Genomic DNA, 22,294 nt, shown 5'->3' with positions numbered 1-22,294 from the left:
TCGCCGCTCGTGTTTTGTGTAACAATCATGTCTCGTGCTGACGCGAAGATGTCTGTGCAAGAAGGTGAGTATGTATAAAGCCGCTGCACTTGCTTGTCGTGGTTCATCTCCTCGCTACAAGTCCATACATCTCGCCATCAGTAATCGAGAGTTCGTGGTAGTGCTTATTTCACAGTAAAATACAGTTCAGCTGAATCTCCCGTACTCCGCCGCCTACTAAATATGGAGCGCACAACACCTACAGCACAGTCGACATCCGTCAAGACATCTAGCAACCCTTTCAAAAAGCTCGTACAATATTTGCAAGGCGAGGCGGACAAAGCATCCAAGGATAGATGGGAAGGCTCAAGTTATCTATCGCCGAAGGGCAAAGAGCCGCAGCAGAGATACAGCTACAACAAGAAGCATAGGCAAGAGGCCCAGCAGTGAATTGGCCCACCGAACGCACGAATCTTACCACAAATTGAATCGCGATATGGAGCGGCTTAGGCGTACTGAAATTGATATCGAGTGTTCTGAGGGATAGTTGGCGTCATATTCGGGACGCAGACTGAGTAACATGATGCAACCTTGGGTTTAGCAAGGCAACAAGTGTGTTTCAATATCGTTGATAAGACAGACCACATACTTGACAATGCCGTACCCATTCCCTCCTACCCATCCGTTTCATGCCAATCCATCCGTGCAGGCAATTCAAAGCACGCGAGCATGGCACATTCTGAAGCAAAAAAATTATGTTGGGAAGAGGTTAATTTGGATCAAGCTGAACGGCTCGTTTATTCGTTTTCTGTCGCGGCCAAATGTGATTCCAGACACTCAGTCAGATGAACCTTGTATGATCAGCTAGCATGAATGAACACAAAGAAGCTTCTGAACGTTTTGATGGAAACAGAGGCATAACATCAAGTCCTTCTGCTTTCATTCAGCTCAAGCTCATTTTTCATGTATACCCTCGCATCAGTACATTTTTCTTAGACCATGTACCGAAACGTCCCATGCGTCAAGACGACCTTTTCCGATGCTATCACGCGGAGTGCTACAACAGTCCTTGCTGAATGCTAGCTGGCATGTTTTGTGGGTTTTCTTTCATCTTCACCCTTGCATACGAGCTCTCTAGCTTACCTCCCACCAGTATCGTGGCAGCATCCTCATATGTATTCTTAACTCCTTGAACCAGCGGCGTGATTTCAGCACAATGCCGTATATGCCAGATCCCCATGAAACAGAAAGACTACGAGCTTAGAGCACCGCTCAGAGCACGCTCCTAATGGCCGCCTCCACGATTGCATCGATGTCTATATCGGGATTTGAGCATTTGCAAGGGTCTCCTTCTCGGGTCTTTCGCATCCCACATTTGTAGCAGAACATAACGCCGCATGTACATCTATCATAATGACGAGGGTCAGAGACTATTCCTGACACTGTACACCAATTGGTTGACGACTGACCGAATGTTGAGACATCCATGTGTCTTCTGTACAGGGACATGACATCCCGGACATCGCTTCAAGCCGTGTTGCTCTACAGCATCATTGAGCTGCTCGTCAGCCACGTAGGCTGGACACACTTTGTTTCGACCTTTGTGTTCTGGAACGCTGAGTCGACATGAAGCGCACGTCTTTCTGCGACACTTGGAGCACTGTAGGAAACCTTCACTGTTCTCGTCGACCTGTTTTGTATTAGTATAAGCAGAAGTAAGAGATTTATAACCTACCTTGATAACGAAACCACAGGCTGTATTGCTGCACCAAATCTTGCTCTCAGCATCGAATTCAGCTTTGAGTGCCTTGTGTTCTTGCTTGACGTCTTGATTGACGAATCTAGAGTAAGACGATAGCTGGATATAGTCGTTGCAGCACTTAGGGAGAACCTTGGACTGAATTGATGTGGTGATCCATTCCTGAAAGCATGGCCTGCAGTATCTGGTATGGCAGCATCTGAGTCTTGCTGTGTCTCGCATGGGAAACATATCTAGACAAGTGCTGCATTCTGCTGCTCGAGTCTTTCTGTGTCGCTTTGCTGGCCTTGCGCTTTCCTCCTCTTCCACCTCTTCTTCCTTGATTCTGGGTCGCTTGTCGGATGCAATCGTCGGATCTGCGACGATCTGCTGCTTGTAGTCTGTTAGTTCCTGGATGTATTGTCGAAGAGCATGATCTTCGTCGCTTCTCGATGACGGGAGGCCTGTAATGGCTGCTATTTGAGCATCGATAGTCTGGATGAGGTTACGGGCATCTTCTGGTAGTTCTTCAGACATCACTGTTGCAGTTCTGATAGGTTAGTAGTACAACAAGAACGTGAGAGATGGGGGCTCAAGATCGTTAGAGGGTAGACCGGTCCTTCTGTGACCAGGTTAGCAGGCAAGTGGTTACAATATAGAGAGCAGCCAAGTTGTGAAGGACTCGTTGAATCGAAATGCATAAATTCTCATGCGCACAACGGTTTCAGTAGGATGATTTCGACGGCAATTCAAGAACCTCAACCAAATCTCACAATTTTCTAGAAACGACTTGCATTAGCTGAGCTCAGTTGACGACAGCCAGACATACTTCACTGGTACCTAGACCATCACAGCAAATCCAGCGTCCTCGCTTCAGGCCTTGACCCAAATGCCCAAATTGTCTTTTCCACCACACTTTTCTCCTGGTGCAGCCACACAGGGCACGCTGCAAAGGGCATCATCAACATAAGTTAGAGATGTCGACGGCTCACCACACCAGCACTCATTGCCATTCTGTAGCGCTGCAAGAGAGTTACCACGTGTATCACAGTAGTGGCTGCAACTAGCTCCCGAAACATCCTTCGCATCCAGCTGATAAGGAAATGGTGATACCAATGCTGGCAAATTTTCATCATCAGCAACACAGCGCTTGTATGACCAGTTGCCTAGAAAGGCTCGCTTGACTTGTCGCTCGGTAGGGGCTGATCGCAGGTGAAAGGTCCTGGTTGGACTCGTGGTTGAGGCTTTGGTCACGATTACTGTTTCTGGAGTGTATGTGACCTCTCTAGAGCGGTATCGTGCACCTGCTTTTGTCCATGTTGCGACTTCGACCTCTGGCTCACCTCGCTTCATCCAAGAGGCTTGAGCAACAGCTAGGAGTGCCGTCAGACAAATCGTGAGTCCGTGGGCGTGCATGATATTTATCCTTGAAAGCTAGCTCTGACTATGTGCTTGATGAGTACGTATGGCAATTCATCCTGGATACACGCAAGAAATGCATATAGATGTTCTTAGCTGGCCAGCTTCACGAGTCTCATTGTTCCTTTGTGTAGATGTGACGTCGCTACGGAAGCGGTAGGTGTGTGGTTCTTCGATCTTGGATCAGCACAAAGCATTGTCAGAGGCATACGAAAGCAACGACTTGGCAGCGCTTCACGTGTGACACAGCCATCGGCATCGTTGGAGAATGCATCGAGGCATGAAGACTGATGGCTGGGTCTCCAGTCGCAACGACGAGACAAAGGTATGAGAAAGGGTAAACGATTCGTGAAATTTATTGTCCTTTCAGAAGTACATGTGGTAAGAAGTGGCCGCTATTTGTATTGTCGAATGATGAAGAGCAGTCGTTCCAAGTTACGAAGAGCTTCTTGTATGTGGCTGCTACGCGTGCTTTGGCGCACCATAGCGTGCATAGGTCTACATCACTAGCACTTTTCTTCATGGAACGTGTACTACCCAAGTCCACATACTGTGACGCTTCATACTCGTCAATCAGCATAGATGGTTTCTGATCTTCAATGCCAGAGGAGAGGAATGACGATTGAAGTAAAGACTTGGCAAGCGGGCCACATTTGTAAGCTCGAGTCGCGTCGAGTCGCGTTCTTACGCGTCAAGGTCGCGACCGCCACATAGCCGACAAGTACCGCATACGCAATTGCGTATCAAAGCCCGTGAGCAGTATCTTAGGCTGTATACATGGACGGACAATCGTGATCGCTCGCAAGTATGCCGCTTCGTGCCTCTGTGGCCTCCGCCAGAACGGCGACAGTCACCACCTTTGAACACGAACCGCAAGAATTTCCTCTGACGCAAAAAGCCACGGGCGATTTAGAGGGGCTCAAACAATATGGACTCAGACTAGGACAAGCAAGCGCTCAAGGCCAAGCCCTCGAAGCTAGTTTGAAAAAGGCTGCAGAACTGCTCAAGCAGGTTGTAGGGGACATCAATGATAGAGCAGCTGAGGAACGTACGAGACGACAGAATAGGCTGCAGAAGAGAGCAAACGATGGCGAGGAGGTCGAGCCTGAGCAAGAGAAGGCATCCTTTGATGAGTTCCAGCAGAAAGTGGAGGAACTGAATCAGAAGCTGGATGAGAGTGTCCGTAGGGTTGTCGATGATCAGGCCTGGCACGAGCGAATACCTGAGTCACTGCAGCATGTGATTGCAAAGTCGAAGGAAACACACACACGGCAAGAGGCAGCTGAGATGGAAGGGCAGAGTGAGAATGAGGAAGAAGAGGAGGAGCCTAGATCACGACCATCGGCTTTCCACGAATCCGAAAGAGCTACAGCCCTGCTACATGCAGCAGAGTCGACCGCAGACACTGTTTGGACCTCTCAAACCTTGACGGAACGATATTCTGAAAATCCAGTCTATGCAGATTTTTACAAGATTAGGTTCGACGCTCAACACCCAGGCGAAAATGCACCACCAATACCCTCAGCCAATACGTGGTTTGCCTCACAGGAAGGACGAGGTATACAGCGTAGAGCAATTGTTAGCCAGCGAGATACACAAGACTCCATGCCTGGAGGCTTTGTACCTGAAGACGATCAGGAAGATGCAGACCCGGACAACGAGGATACAGAATTACAAATCTCATCCGAAAACCGATCCTGCAAGTGTCCACTAACTCTGCAATACTTCAAACAACCCGTTACATCTAGAAAATGTCCCCACAGCTTTGAAAAGTCGGCAATACTGGGCTTGATCCGCACGTCCACAGACAGAGCACCATTGACCGCAGAACAACTTGCCGTCCTCAATCAGCAGCATCCTCCTCGAAGTAGAAGCCGGCCAGAAGCTGAGCACTACATGAGGCAGACGAACAAGATCGCTGCGCAATGTCCAGAGACAGGTTGTAGAGAAATGCTGACAGCAGACGACCTGTATGATGATCAACTACTGAAGCGCAGGACACTGCGAGCAATTGCGGCAGAAGAGAGGGTCAGACAAGCAGACGCCGAAGAAGGAGATGGCGACGACAGCGACTCTGATGTGTTACCTGGCACGCAAATTAGGAAGAGGAAGAGAGTCGTGCCGATTGGATCGAGTCCTGCAACGGTAAGGCGAAGGACACTCATTAAGAATGAGCTCAGAAGAGACGCAAGCGTTATACCAAACTCACAACCGAATGGCCATAGCACCGAAGGTGCAGTCATGGACGTCGAGGATGAGGAAGACGAAGAGGAAGAAGACCAATAAAGAACAATAGCTAAACGCCCAGACGACTCAAATCTTGATCGACAGTTACTTGGCAACTTCGATTTGCATATTCCCTAGCCTCGATACTCGTGATTCACTTTTGCGTTCCACCTACCTTTCCTCTCTTCCAAACATGAACCACTCTCATCACCTCAAGTCGACGTCGCCCTCTCCCAGGTCACCATCCACCGACCACAATCCAACCCGCAAACTCAATCATCACCTAGCAAAGCCACCTTCTGCTCATACGACAACGCCTCAAACCCCTCGGAATCTAGAATCCCCTCAAGCCGACGGAAACGGCCCTTCCTCCGAGGCCAAGTCACGCTTCTTGCCTCCGGAAGAAGCTGTGGCCAAAGCGGTTGCGATCGATGGCGATGTCACAACGACAGAGTTCATAGGTGTGGCTGAAGAAGCAGGCGGTACTGATGCTGATGCTGATGCTGATGCTGACGCTGGTGGCGTGAAAGAGAGGCCGGATATCGTCTTTAGGACAGAGTTTACTTGTGAAGCAATCGCATCGGCTATGGAGAATACTTGCGACGTCTGATTGAGTGCCATGCTGCTGACGCTGCTCGCGGTGGCTGTAGCTGTGGGAGAGGCGCTTGAGGAGGCTGATGCTGATGCTGACGCTGAGGGGGTCGCCACGCTGTTAACGGCGCTGCTGGCTGCAGAGACCGCCGTAGCAGCAGCTGAGGATGCAACGCTTGCTGCAGATGAGGCAGCAGAGCTAGGAGCGCTCACACTTGCGCTACTGGCCGTAGCCAAGGACTGCACGAAAACATGGGTTGTACTGGGCGCTCCAGCGACGAGCTTCCCTGCATCAGCTGCGCCGTTCTGTTCACATCGTGTACCTGCTGCGACGAATTGTTCTTTCTCGTTGCCGTTGGTGCAAATCACGTACGAGACGTTGGTCAGCTGTCCATTCATTAGCTGAGATGATTTTGGCCGGAATCGTTTGCGAACCTCAAGATCAGGGAGTCAAAGAACTCGAGTGAAAATGACGACTTACACATTTCATGGATCCTGCTGTCTGGCCACGACAAACTGATTGCGCGTGGCTATCGCCTGGGAAGTTGAAACCATTCACGGTCAGACCTGCGACGAGAGCTGTGTTTGTCGCTAGAGCTAGAGTCGAAAGTGTAATTGCTTGATGCATTTTGATTGATGCGACAAGTAGTGGCTGAAATCGAGTTTGTCAACTAGTTGACCAGTAGCCAGAGGCGGTGGTCGAGATATGCTGATTTTCATGCTGTTCGAGTTGTCGTCACAAAGATGTTCATGCTGTCGTCGATGACAAAAGGTAGACGTGCTCGATCACAGCACTGGATTAGATTCTCTTTGTGGTGTTGATGAGATGTGCCGAAGCCAGCGTACTGGTTTGTGCTCTTTCTGTCTAGTGACGTGATTGCTTGCGCTTTGTGTGTCCAGTGGGCATATTGATTCATTGTCATCAGCCAGGCAAGTAGTAAGTGTCTCGAAGCCGTATATCGCAGTGAAGAAATCCCTGACTCCAAGGTCACTGAAGTCGCTAACGATGCAGAGTTGGAACAACTTCACGACAATTGATACCCCTAGGAGGAGGAAATGGACGGCGGTTCGAGCCGTGGGTCAAGGGTCGGAAAGTCTAAGATTGACTATTAATGAACTTGGCGGAAGTGACCACTAGCTGCTAGCTTGTTGGGTCGAACGACCTGCTTGTCCCAATTTGTGTGCCTTTCAAGGCGACTACCTGTTGAGTGGTGGAGCACAGCCTTGAGTGCGGCATAGCTACATACACTGGCATACTCGAGTACGCAATTTCCACATTTCTCTAGATCACAACAGCTCTACACAATGATGTATAAAATCAACAATAGGACACAGCCTGAGTGAACGAGTCGCAGTCGAGTAGTAGGCAACTTCGCACTGGTTTCATCATGCGGAGTCATTCAGTGAACCGTTTGGCGTAGTCCTGGTGCTATCATTACCCAATCATGGCCGCTCAAAATACGAGGCACAACAAATTCAGGAGCGATGATATTCTGATGATATTTTGATGGTCTTGCTGCCGCACAGAACCGGCATGACCATTGAAGCAGTCTGTAACGCCTCGTCGCAAGTAAATACTAGCCCACAATTTTCAGTCCGGAACACCCTGCTAAATCGCAAATCGTTCTACTAGTCCTCAGCCTCATCCTGGTACGTTGTCATTCTCCTTCTATAAATTTGTGAGTATCTTGCTGTCTATTTTGCATAAGCCGGTGGTGGCATTTCGTCCTCGAATCCAGAACCAGAAGAAGTATGCGGGAGCTCAAAACTACCCTTCCTCCGCTCATCTTCATATCGTCTAGCAACTTCAGCAGCCATCTTCATCATCCATGCGCGTTCAACGATGCTTTGAGAGCTTGAGCTATCTGCGATGAAAGATAGGAAATTGGGTGCTGGAGGTATTTCTGATTGGTCTGCAGATGAGGCACTATTCAAGTTTTCAGGAAAAGCTTCCTCGATATGCATGGAATGATGTCGTGAACCAGGACGGACCCCAGGCTGTGGCTGACTTTGCTGCTGATGGCGCTCGGAATGGTGTATTCCATCGTGCTCTCCTGGCTGTTGCTCGGGCAAGAACATAGAAGCTCTTGGAGTATTGTCCTCAGACTCAGTTCGATTCAAGTTCACGATCCTACGCTGCCTTGGACGCGCCCTGATGGTGTCGTCCGAGTGCAAATTTTGGCCTCTTGCAGGCTGAGCAGTCTGTTGCGCGCCGGGAAGATTCAAGTCGATGTGTGATGGACGTCGTTGACGGATGCGTGTCTGTGGAGTTATTTCCGTCGGTTGCTGCTGTGACTCCATGTCTTCATGGCCGTACCGAGAGTCTGTAGGACTTCGCGAAGGTGTAACAGGATCCGCACTTCTTGCCAGTGTTGAAGTTAGTGGAGGCGCAGAGAAAACAGAAGGTGCTTCGGATGTGCTTCCTGTCACACTAGTGCTGTCCGTCACGGTTGAGCCATCTTCAACCACAGTCTCCATCTCGCCAGTAGCGGCTGACTTCCTCAAATTGACGACGCGCTTCTTCCTCTTCCGGTTGCTGTGCGGCTTGAGTGCACGACCACCAAGCGTTGCAGTAGACAACGAGCTATGATGACCATGTAGTGTAGGACGTGCATGAGAAGAGCTGTCAAAGGTGTAAGAAGTTGTGATCGGCCCGGTGTACGACTGCGCCCTTGATAGAGCCGGTGTAGTAGCCCTCGAATGTGAACCTGTCAATTCTCCTCTTTCCAGTGGACCTGTCCAAGCGCGAAAAACGGCATCCTGTATATTTGGAGTGAACAGAGATAGCGTTCTGTGCGAATCCGTGAGCGTCGCAAGACGAAGCAAATTCTTTCTCGAGAACAAGGATTGTGTTTCTATGTGAGAATTGAGAGAAAGAGACGCAATTTCAGCCGGACTTAGGGTTGTGCCCGAAGAGTCGACTGGATCTTGTGGAGGGCTAGCCAAAGGATCTATTGCCGGTTCGTCTACGTCTTTCTCCTCTTCTGACCTCAGTGCGCGCTCTTCTTGTGCCCTGTGTTCTGGTACCCACAACCGTAATGACATGCGATGAATGATGGCAGGCAGCTCGTCCATGAACAGGGTCCGTAATTGCTTCTCAATAACCTGCTGAAGGTGGTCTGCAACGAAAGGGATCGAGTCAAAGGTGGAGGAAACTTTCAACGAGTCGAGCGGGTCGTTTCGAAAGACAATCGTAAGTCCCTTTTGACGCGAGAAGACAAGGATTATGATGGCTGACAATTGGAAATCAGAGAGAGTAATTTGCAGAGGTATTGTCAAGCCAGCTGCTGCAGCCAAAGGTCTCGGCTGAGCGTATACTGATCTAGTCGACAGATAGGTATTCATAGGGTTCGCCTGAACTCGTGTCTTGATGGTGATGAACGCATTTCCAGCATAGGACATCTTGAATGTCCCACGAAACTTGTCGACACCAATGTCTGAGATTTCCACCACTTCCAAATCAGGCGGCACATCCCCTATGTTAAGCTCGGTCACAATGATGTCGTCAACGATTATAGGTGGCTTCTGATTCTTGTTCATAGCATTGGTAAGAAGTTCTGCCGCCTGCTCGTAGAATTTGGGATCACCACTCAGTGGCGCCCAGTTAAAGTTGAACGCCATCTCGATTGATCGCAGTTCAGCGGCTCATCAACGGTGACTATCTCGACACATCCTTATCTGCGACAACGAAGATGTCTCGTGACAATCTTGTAGGAGGTTGTGGTATGCTACGAGCATGTGATAGTTTTTGGCTAGGTAACGCGCATTCGGTAGGTGCGAACGATGACCCTAGGAGCTTGTACACGTGTACAAATTGAGCTCAAAGGAATGAAGTGACCAAAAGCATTCGATGAATGGACCGAAATGCTATTGTTGTCGTTGTTGTTGTTTAAGGATGGAAGGCGCGTTTGTTGTCTCTCTCTCTCTGTTCTGCTTCCGATCCATAATCGTAACTGTGACTTCCTGCGGAACTGCGTCTTTGACTTCACGTACCACGTCACTCTGCCGTAGCTTTACACCAAAACAGTGTTAGATATCTTCTCAGGTGGCCGCTGCAAAAGCTGTACCGGTGCATGTTGGCAGCAACCTCGCCTACTGAACCTTGGCGTGGTTACCAAATCCAACATGTTCCATTTGGCCACTGCCCGTGTGCTTCACTCCCACAAGGCTGGCACTAACCTGATATATGCCTACGCCTCCTTTCTCGTATGTGGTTCTTGATAAGCTACCTCGAGCCAAATACAGCACCGTACACATTGTTTTGTGGTAGCTCAAATGAGTGATAAGATTGCTCTGGGAAAGGTCTGTCTAAGGACAAGAGGATATGGACGCAATAGAAAACCGGCTAAATCACTGATCGAGAGCGGCCTGAGGTGATAATTTTGCCTCAGATGCTCGATTTTGTTTTGGAATATGGCCGCAGGTCAGGGTCGTCCGGATATGCTCCTGGTGAGGAGAAGCCAAGTACCTTGTCAATCCTTGTCAGCAGTTCTGACAGTGGGGATCATGGGGTTGAAGCAGGTCTCAGGTCCGTCGGTGTTTGTAGATCTGTTCCCCATATATCAGCCGAGGGTCTATAATGTATACCCCAGAGTCACGATTAGCGAAGTCGTCTGGACCACTTCAACGTCTTTGATCTATATTAATCGGGAATCAGACATTCTCGAAGAACTGATTGTGAGCAAAGTCAGCTCGAGAAATTCGAGGCCTGAACCGTCATGGGTCTATACACGAAGCTGCCAGAAAACCTACAAGAGGTGGATGTAATCATTGCAGGAGGTATATGTCTCACAAGTTATAGCTAGTTACTCACCTGGCTAATTAGAACCACAGGTGGCTTGGCAGGATGCGTTATTGCTGGACGTTTAGCAGAGGCAGATCCAGCGTTATCGATCCTGGTGATTGAACAAGGCCCGAATAACTACAACATGCCTGAAGTCGTGTATCCGGCTCTTTACCCAAGAAACCTCTTTCCGACCAGCAAGATCACTCTCTTCTGGCAAGGCAACGAATCACCACAACTCGCTGGTCGTCACCCAATCGTCCCATCAGGAGGCACTCTTGGTGGTGGATCTGCCATGAATTGGATGGTGTATACTCGTGGTCAACGATCCGACTTCGACTCTTGGCAGGCAGAGGGCTGGTCCGCAAATGAACTGCTTCCCTTCCTGAAGAAAGTGTGTTTATCCCAAACGTTCAGGCATCAGTGCTGACTGTTCTCAGTTCGAAACCTATCACGGTGCTGGTGACAAGGAGCATCATGGCTACGACGGTCCTGTCAACATATCAAGAGGTACTTTCATAGCTCATCGTGCCGAGAACTCTTTTATCGACGCAGCCAAAGAGGTCGGCTATCCTGAGGTCAAAGACTTGCAAACTCTTGACAACAACAATGCCATTGAGCGCTATTTACGATATGTCGGACCCAACGGAAGGCGTCAGGATGCCGCTCACAGGTATCTCCACCCGAAGTTGCAAAGTGGAGAGCATCCGAATCTGCATGTGCTGGTTGAGAAGCAGGTTATCAAGATCCTTTTTGATGACAACAAGCGAGCAGTTGGTGTTGAGTATCAAACAAATCCTAAGTTCATGCCAAATCCTGAATTCATCGCGGCTGGCTACACGTCTCCACGTACAGTGCGCGCTTCAAAGATGGTCATCATTTCAGCTGGCGCTAATGCCACACCGTTGATCCTTGAGCGCTCGGGCGTGGGCGATCCGAAGATTCTAGAGCGCGCAGGAATCCCGGTCATTGAGGATCTCCCCAGTGTCGGAACTGATTACCAGGACCATCATTTGACGCTTTGGACGTACCGAACCAACTTGTCGCCTCGCGAATGCATCAATGGCTTTGCGGACGGTCGCTTTGATATTGCTGAAGCTATCAGGAATGGTGACGAATTGCTTGGTACAAACGCAATGGACGCACGTAAGTACTTCTTCTTAACATCCTTATCATATCCTGAAGCTAATATCTCTGTCTTAGAGGGTAAATTCCGGCCAACGGAGGAGGAAGTTGACGGCCTTGGACCTGAATTCAGGAAAGCTTGGGATCGTGACTTCAAAAATGCTCCTGATCGACCTCTGATGATTATGGCGATGTATCTGAGGTGAGCTGCCGTTATACATCACTCTTTTTCGCCCACTGACACAAAAAAGCTACTATGGCGATCACTCGAGCCTCCCTGATGATTCTGAATATGTATCTATGGCAAACTGGACTGCATACCCATATTCTCGCGGCCACGTCCACATTACTGGACCAACCATGATCGACCCTGTTGATTTCGACGTCGGCTGGCTGAAAGATCCCAACGACATCGACGTCAAGAAGCACATCTGGGCATACAAAATCTCACGCGAAATCTGGCGCCGTATGAGTATCTTCCGAGGTGAATTGGCAGGCAACCATCCTCGCTTTCCAGCTGGATCAAAAGCCGCGATCATAGAGAAAGCTGACGGGCCAGTCTCGAAAGGCAATGAGCGCATCCAGTACTCAGCTGAGGATGATCAGGCAATCGAGCAGAGGATACGCGAGATCCTGTCAACGACATGGCATTCCCTCGGCACTTGCAAGATGAGGCCGAGAGACAAGACTGGAGTGGTAGACAACAAATTGAATGTTTATGGTGTGAAAGGTCTGAAGCTTGCGGATTTGAGTATACCTCCCGAAAATGTGGGAGCTAATACTGGTAACACAGCATTTGTGATTGGGGAGAGGGCAGCTGATATCTTTATTCAGGAGCTAGGGCTTAGAAAGAGTCAAGCTAAACTTTAGGAAGACTGGAAGGTACCAGATATCCGTCGAAAACAGTTCAGATTCGACCATGTCGCACTGCTTTGTGGTTGCTAAAATTCATATCTTGCGCCATAGCTGCTAGAGAATGGTTAATCCGCGGTCTCATTTGAACACTTTGAACCGTCTATTACGCGATTGTGGTACAGGAGAGATTTTCGTCGTCTTGCCGGAATTTTCGCGGAGGGTACTGCACGTATTGGAACAAAATCGAATACAAGCACTGAGACGAGAAAACCTTGGGCAGGAAGTGTGATTTCCAGATTTACGTCCAAGGAATAACAAAGCTAAACAGCTTGGAGACCTTGACAGTGACTAGCTCACCACGAGGTGGGACAATCAACTCCGTATCTAGTATCAGCATCAACAACAAAGCGCAGCCGCCTCAATATCCTTCCGATAAATACACGTCTGTATGATACGCACTTTCTTCCTGATCGTCCCGAAACACGGCGACACATGGGCCTGGTGCAAAGACTCGCATTCTGCAACTAAGTTCGGCTTGAAGCTCGCAGCAGCCTTCCTTTGCTATTCAGACGATACTAATTCACTCATTTTCTTGGCAACGAGTCCTAGGTGCTGAGAAACAACAACGTCTTCCGCAATTTACCATGAGTCTTGCTTTCTGAGCCAAAATACATGCCACGACTAGTCCACGTCTTCTTCAGTGAGATCTGGGTCGGCTCAGAACTCGTTGATTTCTTTATCGCACATTGCAAAATACTGCAAACAATCGATTTCAGAGGTTATGCCATTGTCTACACGGAAGAATTGACGTGGGTCAACGTGGTTGCCGATGTGATCAATGCTCGACCAGAAGAAAACACTATGTTCAATGATACGACTATTCAAGATACATCAAAGGTGCTTAGGAATTACTTGCGGAGTTAGGATTGGAGAGAATCGGAAAGGGATCGAATTGCGTAAGGACAGCAGGGAAGTAATTGCTCCACTCCAGGCTCAGGTTACATAAGGCGAGATGAGATCATTTTAAGATTGATTATCTATGGTTTTACCACACCATAACGAAGTGGACCAACGAATGTAATTTTACCAACCATTATCACACCATCACAGCCAATATCTTAGAAGTGGGGGGCATTGAGAGCCATTAGTGCCAAGAGCCCTGAAATGAGTGCGGCGCAGGGAAGTGTAAGCACCCAACCCAGGAAGATAAAAGCAAGCTGGCGCCAATTGACTGCTCCAACGTCATAATTCATGAGCGCCACTCCCATCGACGCTCCGACCAGACACTGAGTGGTCGACACAGGTAGACCCAATCGCGAAGCGAGCAAAACAGTAATGGCAGCACCAAGCTCAATCGAGAAACCACGAGTAGGCGACATCTGTGTGATCTTGTTACCAAGAGCTCTCATGATGTGATAACCATAGAACCAAAATCCGAGACCAAGGAGCAGACCAGCAACGACGAGGAACCAGACTGGAGTTCGCGATCGAGTATTGACGTATCCAGATCGATATGTCTCGTAGACTGCAGCCCATGGACCAACTGCATTTGCGACATCGTTGGAACCGTGAGCGATGGACATCATCATGGCGGAGACAACTTGGCAGTAGGTCCAGAGATGCTCAACTCGAACGTCGTATCGGTTGGCTCGAGCGTGGATGGCGCGGAGGAGCTCAGAGTCATGGCTGATGACATCTCGCGAAACGCCTTGGAGTAGAAGGAACTTGAACCAATTCCACCACTTCTTGGGGCTGGCCCAGGAGAGTGACTTGACGGGTACGATCCAGCGCTCATAGGGTTCTGGGCGTTTACGCTTCAGGAGGTTTGGTGTTGCTTTCTGGTTGTTGACGTTGGCTGCAGGGTAGCCTTCTTTCTCCATAGTGGCAGCATCGGGAGCAGACGGCATATCTGACTTTCGTTTGTGGACATTGGTAGAGTCTGAATCTGATCCATTTGATGGTGAATCTGTTCGAACACCGTTGTCGATGGTGGTTTGCACATCGGCATGATGACGAGCGTTCGTACCAGCGCTGACATTGCCGTACGCGTCCTCGTAGTAGTTCGTGACATAAACATCGCCCTTGCCTGGCCAGTAAAGAGGAGGGTTCTCTTTTCGAAGGAGTGGCCCTAAAGGTAGATGCCAGATCCTAATACGAGGATCCTTCTTTATGAGCTTTCGCTCGAAGAAGGGGATGAAGAAGATGTATCCGATAGCCAGGACGCCAAAGAAGACACCGAGTATAATACCAATGATCTTTCCGACACCAAACTCCTCAAGAGTAGGTGCGTTAGGGATTTCGATGACAAGGAAGAGTGCCAAAATAGCAGCAGTGAAAGCCAGGTAAAATGGGATGAGTCGCATGGCCCACTTGAATGAATCCTTGCGTTCAAGGACAGAGTATTTCAGGACCCCAAAAAGAAGCGCAGAGAAAGCAGCAGCAATCAAGGGTGCGATACCCCATGATGCTGCAACTTGAGACACAGAACCACTTTGCCAACTCCATTTGATACTTGATTGAGTGGCAAAGCCTACACCAATCAGAGAGCCGACAACAGTTTGCGTAGTCGAGACAGGAAATCCGAGACCTGTGGCAGTCAATAGCCATGTTGCATTGCCGACTTCAGCACATCCCATGGCCAACATAAGTACACCAGGACGTCCTTGGAACCTCCCGATACTGATGATGCCGTTCTTGATGGTGGATGTAACTCGAGCTCCAAGTGCAACAGCCCCTATGAACTCCGTAATGGTAGCGAGGAAACCGACTTGTAACATAGTCAAGGTTCGTGCAGCCACAGATGTGGCGTAAGAGTTGGCGACATCGTTGGCGCCGTTACCAGCAGATGCGCCGACAAACGCGATGGTTGTGATCGCAAGGATCCAGTCGTAAGGGGCAGTCGCTGCAGGAGCCATTGTTGCTGCTCTTGCTTGATCTGCAGTGAGGTGTGAAGAGGACCAGAGAATTTGATGAACTTCTGGCAAGCTCAAAGACTTAATAGTCAAGGTGGTGCAACGGATACCGATGGGGTGGTATCACTTTTCGCATCGATTATGCATTGAAGATTGCTCCTCTTTGCTTCTCGTTGGACCTATCGCGGGCCTGTATTGGAAAGCATTGGAGAGCGGCTTGCAACGATGACTCCACTGGGAAATACCTCGAGGTTGATTTGAGCGTGTGATTCGTGTGAAGGCGGCGGAAATTGACAGAATATGTCATATCAAACGATGAGTGCCAAGCCATGTCGATGGCCAAGATGAGAGGCGTAGATGATCTTGTCTTCGTTTGTACAATTTCGAATAGGTTTGTGTATGGCTCTACAGCACGTTCTCATTTCCATGTCTCTCTAAGGCTCCGAGCTTGATTTCTCTTCCATAGCTAAGCTTCGTGCCAAGTCTACCCTTGAGACCTTGCTCTATGGATTTCTAGACAATTGAGAACAATTCTGGGTGGCTCATGTCATTGAGCCAGGATTTATGATGGATCCTGGATTTACTTTCACTGGGTCTGAACCACAAGCTTATCGGTCGAAGCGAGCAACGTGCCACCAACACATCCCTGTCAGAGGTCCGAACTTCGATAGATCACCGATGCGCCTGGTTCATGGTCGATTCTTGAATGGAAGCCAAGGATAACTAATGGCAACACGGCAATTCCAGATTTCAGCCGCACGTCGGAAGGGTGTGGTAGAAACATTCGAGGCCATTGCTTCCCCCACGTGCTCCGTCCCGCGCTTTGATTGGTTCGATACACCAGGCTTGGCAGTCCGCCCAGGCACGCGCTCCCGCTGTCCAAGAAAGGTACAACCCTGGACGCCTTCTTCAAACGTCGAAACTTTCTCGAACCACTTTGTGGTCATTCAGCAACAAGACTTCTTCGAGAATGTCGATGTCCTTGGCTCACGTCAGTCATTATCTATTCTTTTCCATGGAATAGGAGATTGACTGTCCCAACGAAGACTTGCTCAACTCCATCAACTGGGTCACTACCCGGCGGCACGACGGAGGGCCACAAAGATTGATACGGTAGGTGAGGCTCAGTAGCATTGCTGGAACCGAAGTCCGCATTCTGTGAGATTCTCGTTTTGAGATAGATATTGTACGACTGCTTCGATCTCGCCAAGAGATCACATGTACCATACTTTCCCGCAATATCCCTTATGCCAATGGCCTAGTAGTAGCGACCGACTTCTCGATCAAGATCGCGAAAGCAGAAGTCTCCAGCAACACTTTGTCTGACAGGACCACTGACTGAATTGACGAATGAGCTAGCAAGATGTCCTTCCGACCTTCCATTCCCATGGTAATATCTTCTTAGGTTCTCGGTGCGGGTCCTTTCGCGGAACGCTGTACTCTATGGACAAGCAGTGCGGATCGCAAATATAGAGCCAGCGTCGAAAGATGGTGAATACTGTAATTGTTCTAAGCCTATGGTGACCTATCGCCATTAGCCTGTTCATTCCAAAAGTGAGGAAACATCTCGACTGCCGTGCCTCTACAGCCTCACAATGACAAACAGTATCAATGTCACAACTACCACTACCTTTCGTCCACTGGCCACACATCCAACCCATGAATCTGCCCGCCGGGGCTCTTACAGCACAGTCCGTCAGACAAAAAACAAAGAACGAGAACGAGATAGGCGTGACCGACTGCACGTTGCGATTGTGGAATTGCAGCGTCGCCTGTCGTCGTCAGAAAAGTCACGACTAGCGGGAGGATCGAGACAGGCTACGTGTAAAGCTGCGACCGTCGAGGAGGCCATCAAGTACATCACTCACCTGGAGGAAGAAGTAGAGAGGTTGAGGCAGGTGTCACAGTCGAGTGAAAGTGAGAATGATAGTGTGACGTCTAGTCGGGCATCAAGCAGGTTTGAGAGTATCGGGGAGGGATCGGCGTTGTGAAGGAATGAAGGCTGTTGAGCAGGATAATGCGGGCGCACGACATGGGACATTGAACGAGCAATTGTCGTTACCGAAAACGGAGAACATCAGGGCCGATTGCTGCATCGACATGCATGAGCACACAATACACTTAAGTTACCAGCAATCGAGAACCGACTTGTGGTACGAGTGAATAGCTCAGCGTACGAGGTTGTCGGCATTCGAATGAGTTGTAATGGGAAACGTATGGCTTGGTCTACAGACGCGAGGATCAATCCGCTCCACACTGCGCTATGTGTTGCATGAAGCTCAAAGTTTGAAGTCTACGTTAGTCGGGGTTCACAATCCAAAAAAGGTCGTTGTTCATCAATCTTATCAAACAGTATAGTAATAAGCAAAACAATATCTAATCAGCTTTACGCTTCGCTTTTCCTTGGCACCAACGCCTTTAATCTACCATTCCAACCAAATTATACATTGTGGCAGCCCACACCGTACCCTTTCAGCCACGATCCTCAATCTAGCGTGGCAGTGGCTCGTTCCCGGGCACCAGTCTTCGTTGTCCTCTCTTGTTCGGACGTCCTTGTGCCTGAGGACGAGGTGCCTGAGCATAATGACTCCCACCTGCATACAACATGCCGTTGGAATCTGTTGAAAAGTGTCCAGCTGAGCCGCTCTACGACCCAGCCTTCTCAATCTCCTCCAGAATCAAATCCCTTGCCATCTCGATATCGTCCTTACCTCCCACAATCGTAATGTCTTCGCCCTGATTCTGAGACTTGGCACCACCAGGGACCTGGATATCACAACCGGTTCGTTTTCTGATTGAGTTGATTGTGCGTCCGCCCTGACCAATGACGTGACGATGAAGTGCAGGGTCTGAGAGACGCAGATATCCAATGTGTCGTGGCTCTTCGGCCTGGGAGATGGCATCTTGGATCTGCTGTGCGACCTTCGAAATATCAGCCTCTGTAACGTCGCGGTTGCCGATGAGTACCCAGGGGATCTCGCCGGTTTCCTCGCTGAGTGCATTGAGGAGTTGAAGGTTGAAGGCATGTTGGATACTATCGGAAACGTCGTCCGTGATTAATGGTGCATCTGCATTTACTCGTGCCCGTGAACCATTCTGTGCAGCAGGTTTCCTTGGTGGTTGTTGTCCTTTGTGGTCGACTTTGATACCCTGGCGGCTCAAATCTCGGAAGAAGCGTCCATCATTGGCAACGACGTGGTGAACGTTGCGAGGAACCATGACAGTGGTACCCTCTGGTTGCTTAGTAAGGTGAATGATGTGTTGCTTGGCTTGTGCAACCGCATCGGATCGACCTGTAATCTTCACACCAGTGCTACCAGTTTCTCTTCGTGGAACATCCAAAGCTATGCTAAATTGCTGCTCGATGGACTTTCTGATGTTTCCGGCTGATCCAATGAGCATTCTATGCTGATCGGCAGGAATGTCGACAATTTGTGTCACTTGGTTATCCCTCTCCTCGACGAAAGAGTTGATTGCTGACACAATCTTGTCAACAACATCTTGAGTACCTTTGATCGTGAGTGTTGACGAATCCTCGCCTTGCTTCGGGAATTGGACGGCCTCGGCACTTCGTTCTGGTCCACCTGCCTCATGCACTATTTTCTGTATGTTCAAACCCTTTGACCCGATCAAGTCACGATGGTACTTTCGGTCAACGGCAATAGTCTGTGTGGTAATGGCATCGAAAGCCTTAGCCTTGCTTTGTATCTCCTGTCGGGCCTTGTCCACGGCTGCCTTGGAGCCCTTGATAGTAATGGTGACTCGTTCACCTTCTGGCTTGTTAGGGACATCGACCTGCGCACCAGTTTCGCCCCGCAATCTTTCGAGTTCAGAGCCACCACGGCCAATCAAGCTCCTGACTTGATCTCGGTGAACTGATACTGTTGCTGTGTGAGAATTGTCCTGCAGGTATTGTGTCAAGCTCAGCAGCTCATCTCGAATCTTGTCAGCCTTGGCACGAGGACCACGAATTTTGATCTCGTCTGAGGCTTGACGTTGAGTCGATCCTCCAGCTTCGCTGACATTGTCGGATGTGTCGCCACCTCTATTAGCGCGAGGAAAGTCAATTCTGACCTCCCTGTTGACCTTATTCTGCAGCTTAGTAAGATTTTCACCGCTCTTGCCAATCAGCTCGCCGTGGAATTTGGGGTCGACTTTGATAGTGTACGAGACCTCATCTTCGTACTGCTTCCCAAGTCTGACTATTTCCGCTTTACATGCATCAGCTTTCTTTTGAGGACCCTGAATCACGACCTTGCCTGGCTCTTTGGTGTGAATCTCAACATCGTGTTTCTCACGCAATGTTTGGATATTAGCACCATTCTTGCCAATTAGGTTCTTCTTAAAGTTTTCTGGAAAGTCAAAGGTCGTCGTATAGTCACGCTCCTTCTCATCTTGTTCAAGCTCAAGTAAGAAGTTCTCGATCTGCTGTCTCAAAGCCTCGACCTCGTCTGGACTAGGTCCACGCAAGAAGACATTTTCCGCGACCTGTGGCTGTTGTGCTCGGGCACGTCTTCCACTAGGCTGTCCAAAGTCAAGTTGTACCGGGAACTGTGCCGGAGTCTCCTGCTGAAGGTTTCGCACGTGTCGCCTTACGCGTTCGTGGTGCTTTCTTGGCACCGGCACGTCGCGTGCGTGAATATCTCTGGAAGGAATTTGTCCAAGCAAGAAGTCCTGTGCCGCTTGTAGAGCTCGCTCGAATTCTTGCTGCTCAGGACTAGTAGGTCGTCCTCTTCGCAACTTAGCATAAGGATCAGCCTCTTCAGGGCCCTCGTATACAAGCATGATTGGCTCCTCAGGGTCATCCGGAATCATCATAAATACACCGTGATCATTTTGAAGCTGCTGAGAGAACATATCACCGACATGTTGATGATAGTAAGGATCCATCTCAAGTAGCGATATGCGGGAAGGAGGAAAAGCCTGAGTGATCTTTGTGATATCATTCTTGGCTGCGACTGCCTTCTGAGCATCACTGGAGATGATGTTCCAGTTTGGTCCAGCACCAGCGTGAACAGGGAAAACAACTTCGGAGTTGTGGGCATTCATGATTTCGCGCTCGATTGCTTTCTCCTGTAGATACTTTGCGAGCGCCCGAGAATGTCTGTCTGCACCCATAGGCGCAGATGCGAACTGTCGAGAAAGATCAATAGGTCGAGTGTGCTTCTCGGCCATTAGTCGCTCGGCCAAATCACGACCTTCCTGAATTCTGTCTTGAGGACCAATGATATGAATATCGTCGCTCTCGTGGTGACCAGGTGGCAGGACGATCGCGCATCCTGTCTGGTCAAGAAAGTCAATAGGATCCATGCCACGTTCACCCACGATGTAAGGATGAAGAACTTGCTCGGATGTCATCTCCTCCACTGCGAGCTGTTCCTGAAGTTGCTTGACCAACTGCTCGATGGCTCTTTGGGCTTGCATAGCTGACTCCTGTTCGCCGCTCAACATGATGTGGGAATCACCATGTGGCACAAACTGTGCTCGACCATCCGCAGCGGCTCGTGGCGGAGGCTGAGCCTGCCAGGTGTGGTACTGCGGGATGTTGATATCGAGACCGTTCCCTTGCTGGAGTCGATCAATGTCGGGCTTGTACTGGCCAGCTAGGAAGGGGTACAGCTCAGGTGGCACACCTCTCAATGGCATGTTGACTTTTGGCTGATTTTGCTTGACCATTTGACCAATCTTGTACTGAACTTCTCGAACAGACGCAGCGTCGCCCTTGAGTTCAACCACGTCAATGCGAGGATCATTTGGATCATCCGATGGTTCTCGTGGATCGCGCTTAATGTTGATGCGCACGCCATGCTGGTTCTGCCAAGCAGTAATGTTGGAGCCACCTTTTCCGATGATCGCAGCTGAAGCTGAAGCAGGAATCTGGAGTTTGATATCCTTCTCGACGCTGATAGCCTTTGAAATATCGAGTAAAGCAGCACGAACTTGCGCCTTTTGGGGGCCTTCAGCATAAAATCGTCGTTCCCTGCCACCACTGATCTCTTGAATGCCAGTATTAACCTTGTACTTCCTCTTTGCATCAGCTAAGACCTTCTGAATCGGAGCGTTGGGGTTCATATCTTGCTTTGAGATGTCGAAGTGGTCGCGGTTCTGGCTTGGCAGGTTGACTGCGCCACCAGGCATGGCAGGACCTCGAGAGGCAGGACGGGCAGGAGTAGAAGCACCGGAGAGAGCAGGAGAGGCAGGAGTTCGCAGGGTACCTTTAGAGCCCCAGCCAGGAGCCTGAGCAGTCGGCTTGGATTGTCCACCAAGAGTGGGAAATGCATCTTCGTCTTGGGTGTTCAGAACATCAGGCTTCTCCTTCTGCTTACCAGCTGCCTTAGTTGACATAACTCCAGCAGAGCCATTGGTAGCAGGAGATTCAGTAGCAGTCGCAGCGCCGGTTTGCTGAGATGGAGGGGGATGCTCGATATCTTCCTCGTCAACCACATCTTCGACAGTGACGTGGTGAGCGGCTTGAGCGGCGTCCCGCTCAGCCATTAATTGGGCTGGAGTCTTCCCGACAGATGCTTCGATGGTGGCCATCTTGGTAAGGTTGATAATGATATCTAATCTATTGATTTTGATAATAACCGGGTAGTGGAAACCGTGGGATCGACGTAGACCGGAGAGCAGGGTATGGTATGTCTTTTAGTTAAACATGCAGTTCAA

General features: G+C 49.6%; 7 protein-coding genes across 7 annotated transcripts; 3 read left to right on the top strand and 4 right to left on the bottom strand.

Annotated features, from left to right (window-relative positions):
- Positions 1–1,402: 1,402 nt before the first annotated feature.
- Positions 1,403–2,254, bottom strand: LTR64_002250 (uncharacterized protein; the record flags this gene model as incomplete). Its single annotated transcript, XM_064896622.1, has 2 exons — positions 1,403–1,669; positions 1,715–2,254. 2 exons carry the CDS (start codon positions 2,252–2,254, stop codon positions 1,403–1,405), a joined length of 807 nt encoding a protein of 268 aa, XP_064755572.1.
- Positions 2,255–3,943: 1,689 nt separating this feature from the next.
- Positions 3,944–5,422, top strand: LTR64_002249 (uncharacterized protein; the record flags this gene model as incomplete). Its single annotated transcript, XM_064896621.1, has 1 exon — positions 3,944–5,422. One exon carries the CDS (start codon positions 3,944–3,946, stop codon positions 5,420–5,422), a length of 1,479 nt encoding a protein of 492 aa, XP_064755571.1.
- Positions 5,423–5,555: 133 nt separating this feature from the next.
- LTR64_002248 (uncharacterized protein) lies at positions 5,556–5,972 on the top strand (the record flags this gene model as incomplete). The annotated part of the gene is made up of 1 exon (XM_064896620.1): positions 5,556–5,972. One exon carries the CDS (start codon positions 5,556–5,558, stop codon positions 5,970–5,972), a length of 417 nt encoding a protein of 138 aa, XP_064755570.1.
- A 1,676-nt stretch (positions 5,973–7,648) lies between these two features.
- Positions 7,649–9,574, bottom strand: MDM34 (ERMES complex subunit; the record flags this gene model as incomplete). Its single annotated transcript, XM_064896619.1, has 1 exon — positions 7,649–9,574. One exon carries the CDS (start codon positions 9,572–9,574, stop codon positions 7,649–7,651), a length of 1,926 nt encoding a protein of 641 aa, XP_064755569.1.
- A 1,097-nt stretch (positions 9,575–10,671) lies between these two features.
- On the top strand, positions 10,672–12,731 carry LTR64_002246 (uncharacterized protein; the record flags this gene model as incomplete). Its single annotated transcript, XM_064896618.1, has 5 exons — positions 10,672–10,732; positions 10,787–11,130; positions 11,177–11,882; positions 11,940–12,063; positions 12,113–12,731. 5 exons carry the CDS (start codon positions 10,672–10,674, stop codon positions 12,729–12,731), a joined length of 1,854 nt encoding a protein of 617 aa, XP_064755568.1.
- Positions 12,732–13,834: 1,103 nt separating this feature from the next.
- Positions 13,835–15,631, bottom strand: LTR64_002245 (uncharacterized protein; the record flags this gene model as incomplete). The annotated part of the gene is made up of 1 exon (XM_064896617.1): positions 13,835–15,631. The coding sequence occupies one exon, from the start codon at positions 15,629–15,631 to the stop codon at positions 13,835–13,837; it is 1,797 nt and encodes a 598-aa protein (XP_064755567.1).
- Positions 15,632–18,274: 2,643 nt separating this feature from the next.
- LTR64_002244 (uncharacterized protein) lies at positions 18,275–22,168 on the bottom strand (the record flags this gene model as incomplete). Its single annotated transcript, XM_064896616.1, has 1 exon — positions 18,275–22,168. One exon carries the CDS (start codon positions 22,166–22,168, stop codon positions 18,275–18,277), a length of 3,894 nt encoding a protein of 1,297 aa, XP_064755566.1.
- Positions 22,169–22,294: the final 126 nt, after the last annotated feature.

Source organism: Lithohypha guttulata (assembly GCF_036872675.1).
Source record: "Lithohypha guttulata strain CCFEE 5908 chromosome Unknown scaffold_2, whole genome shotgun sequence".
Lineage (NCBI taxonomy): Eukaryota > Fungi > Ascomycota > Eurotiomycetes > Chaetothyriales > Trichomeriaceae > Lithohypha > Lithohypha guttulata.
The sequence above is the reverse complement of the archived record's forward strand: the minus strand, read 5'-3'. Positions and strand labels throughout refer to the sequence as shown.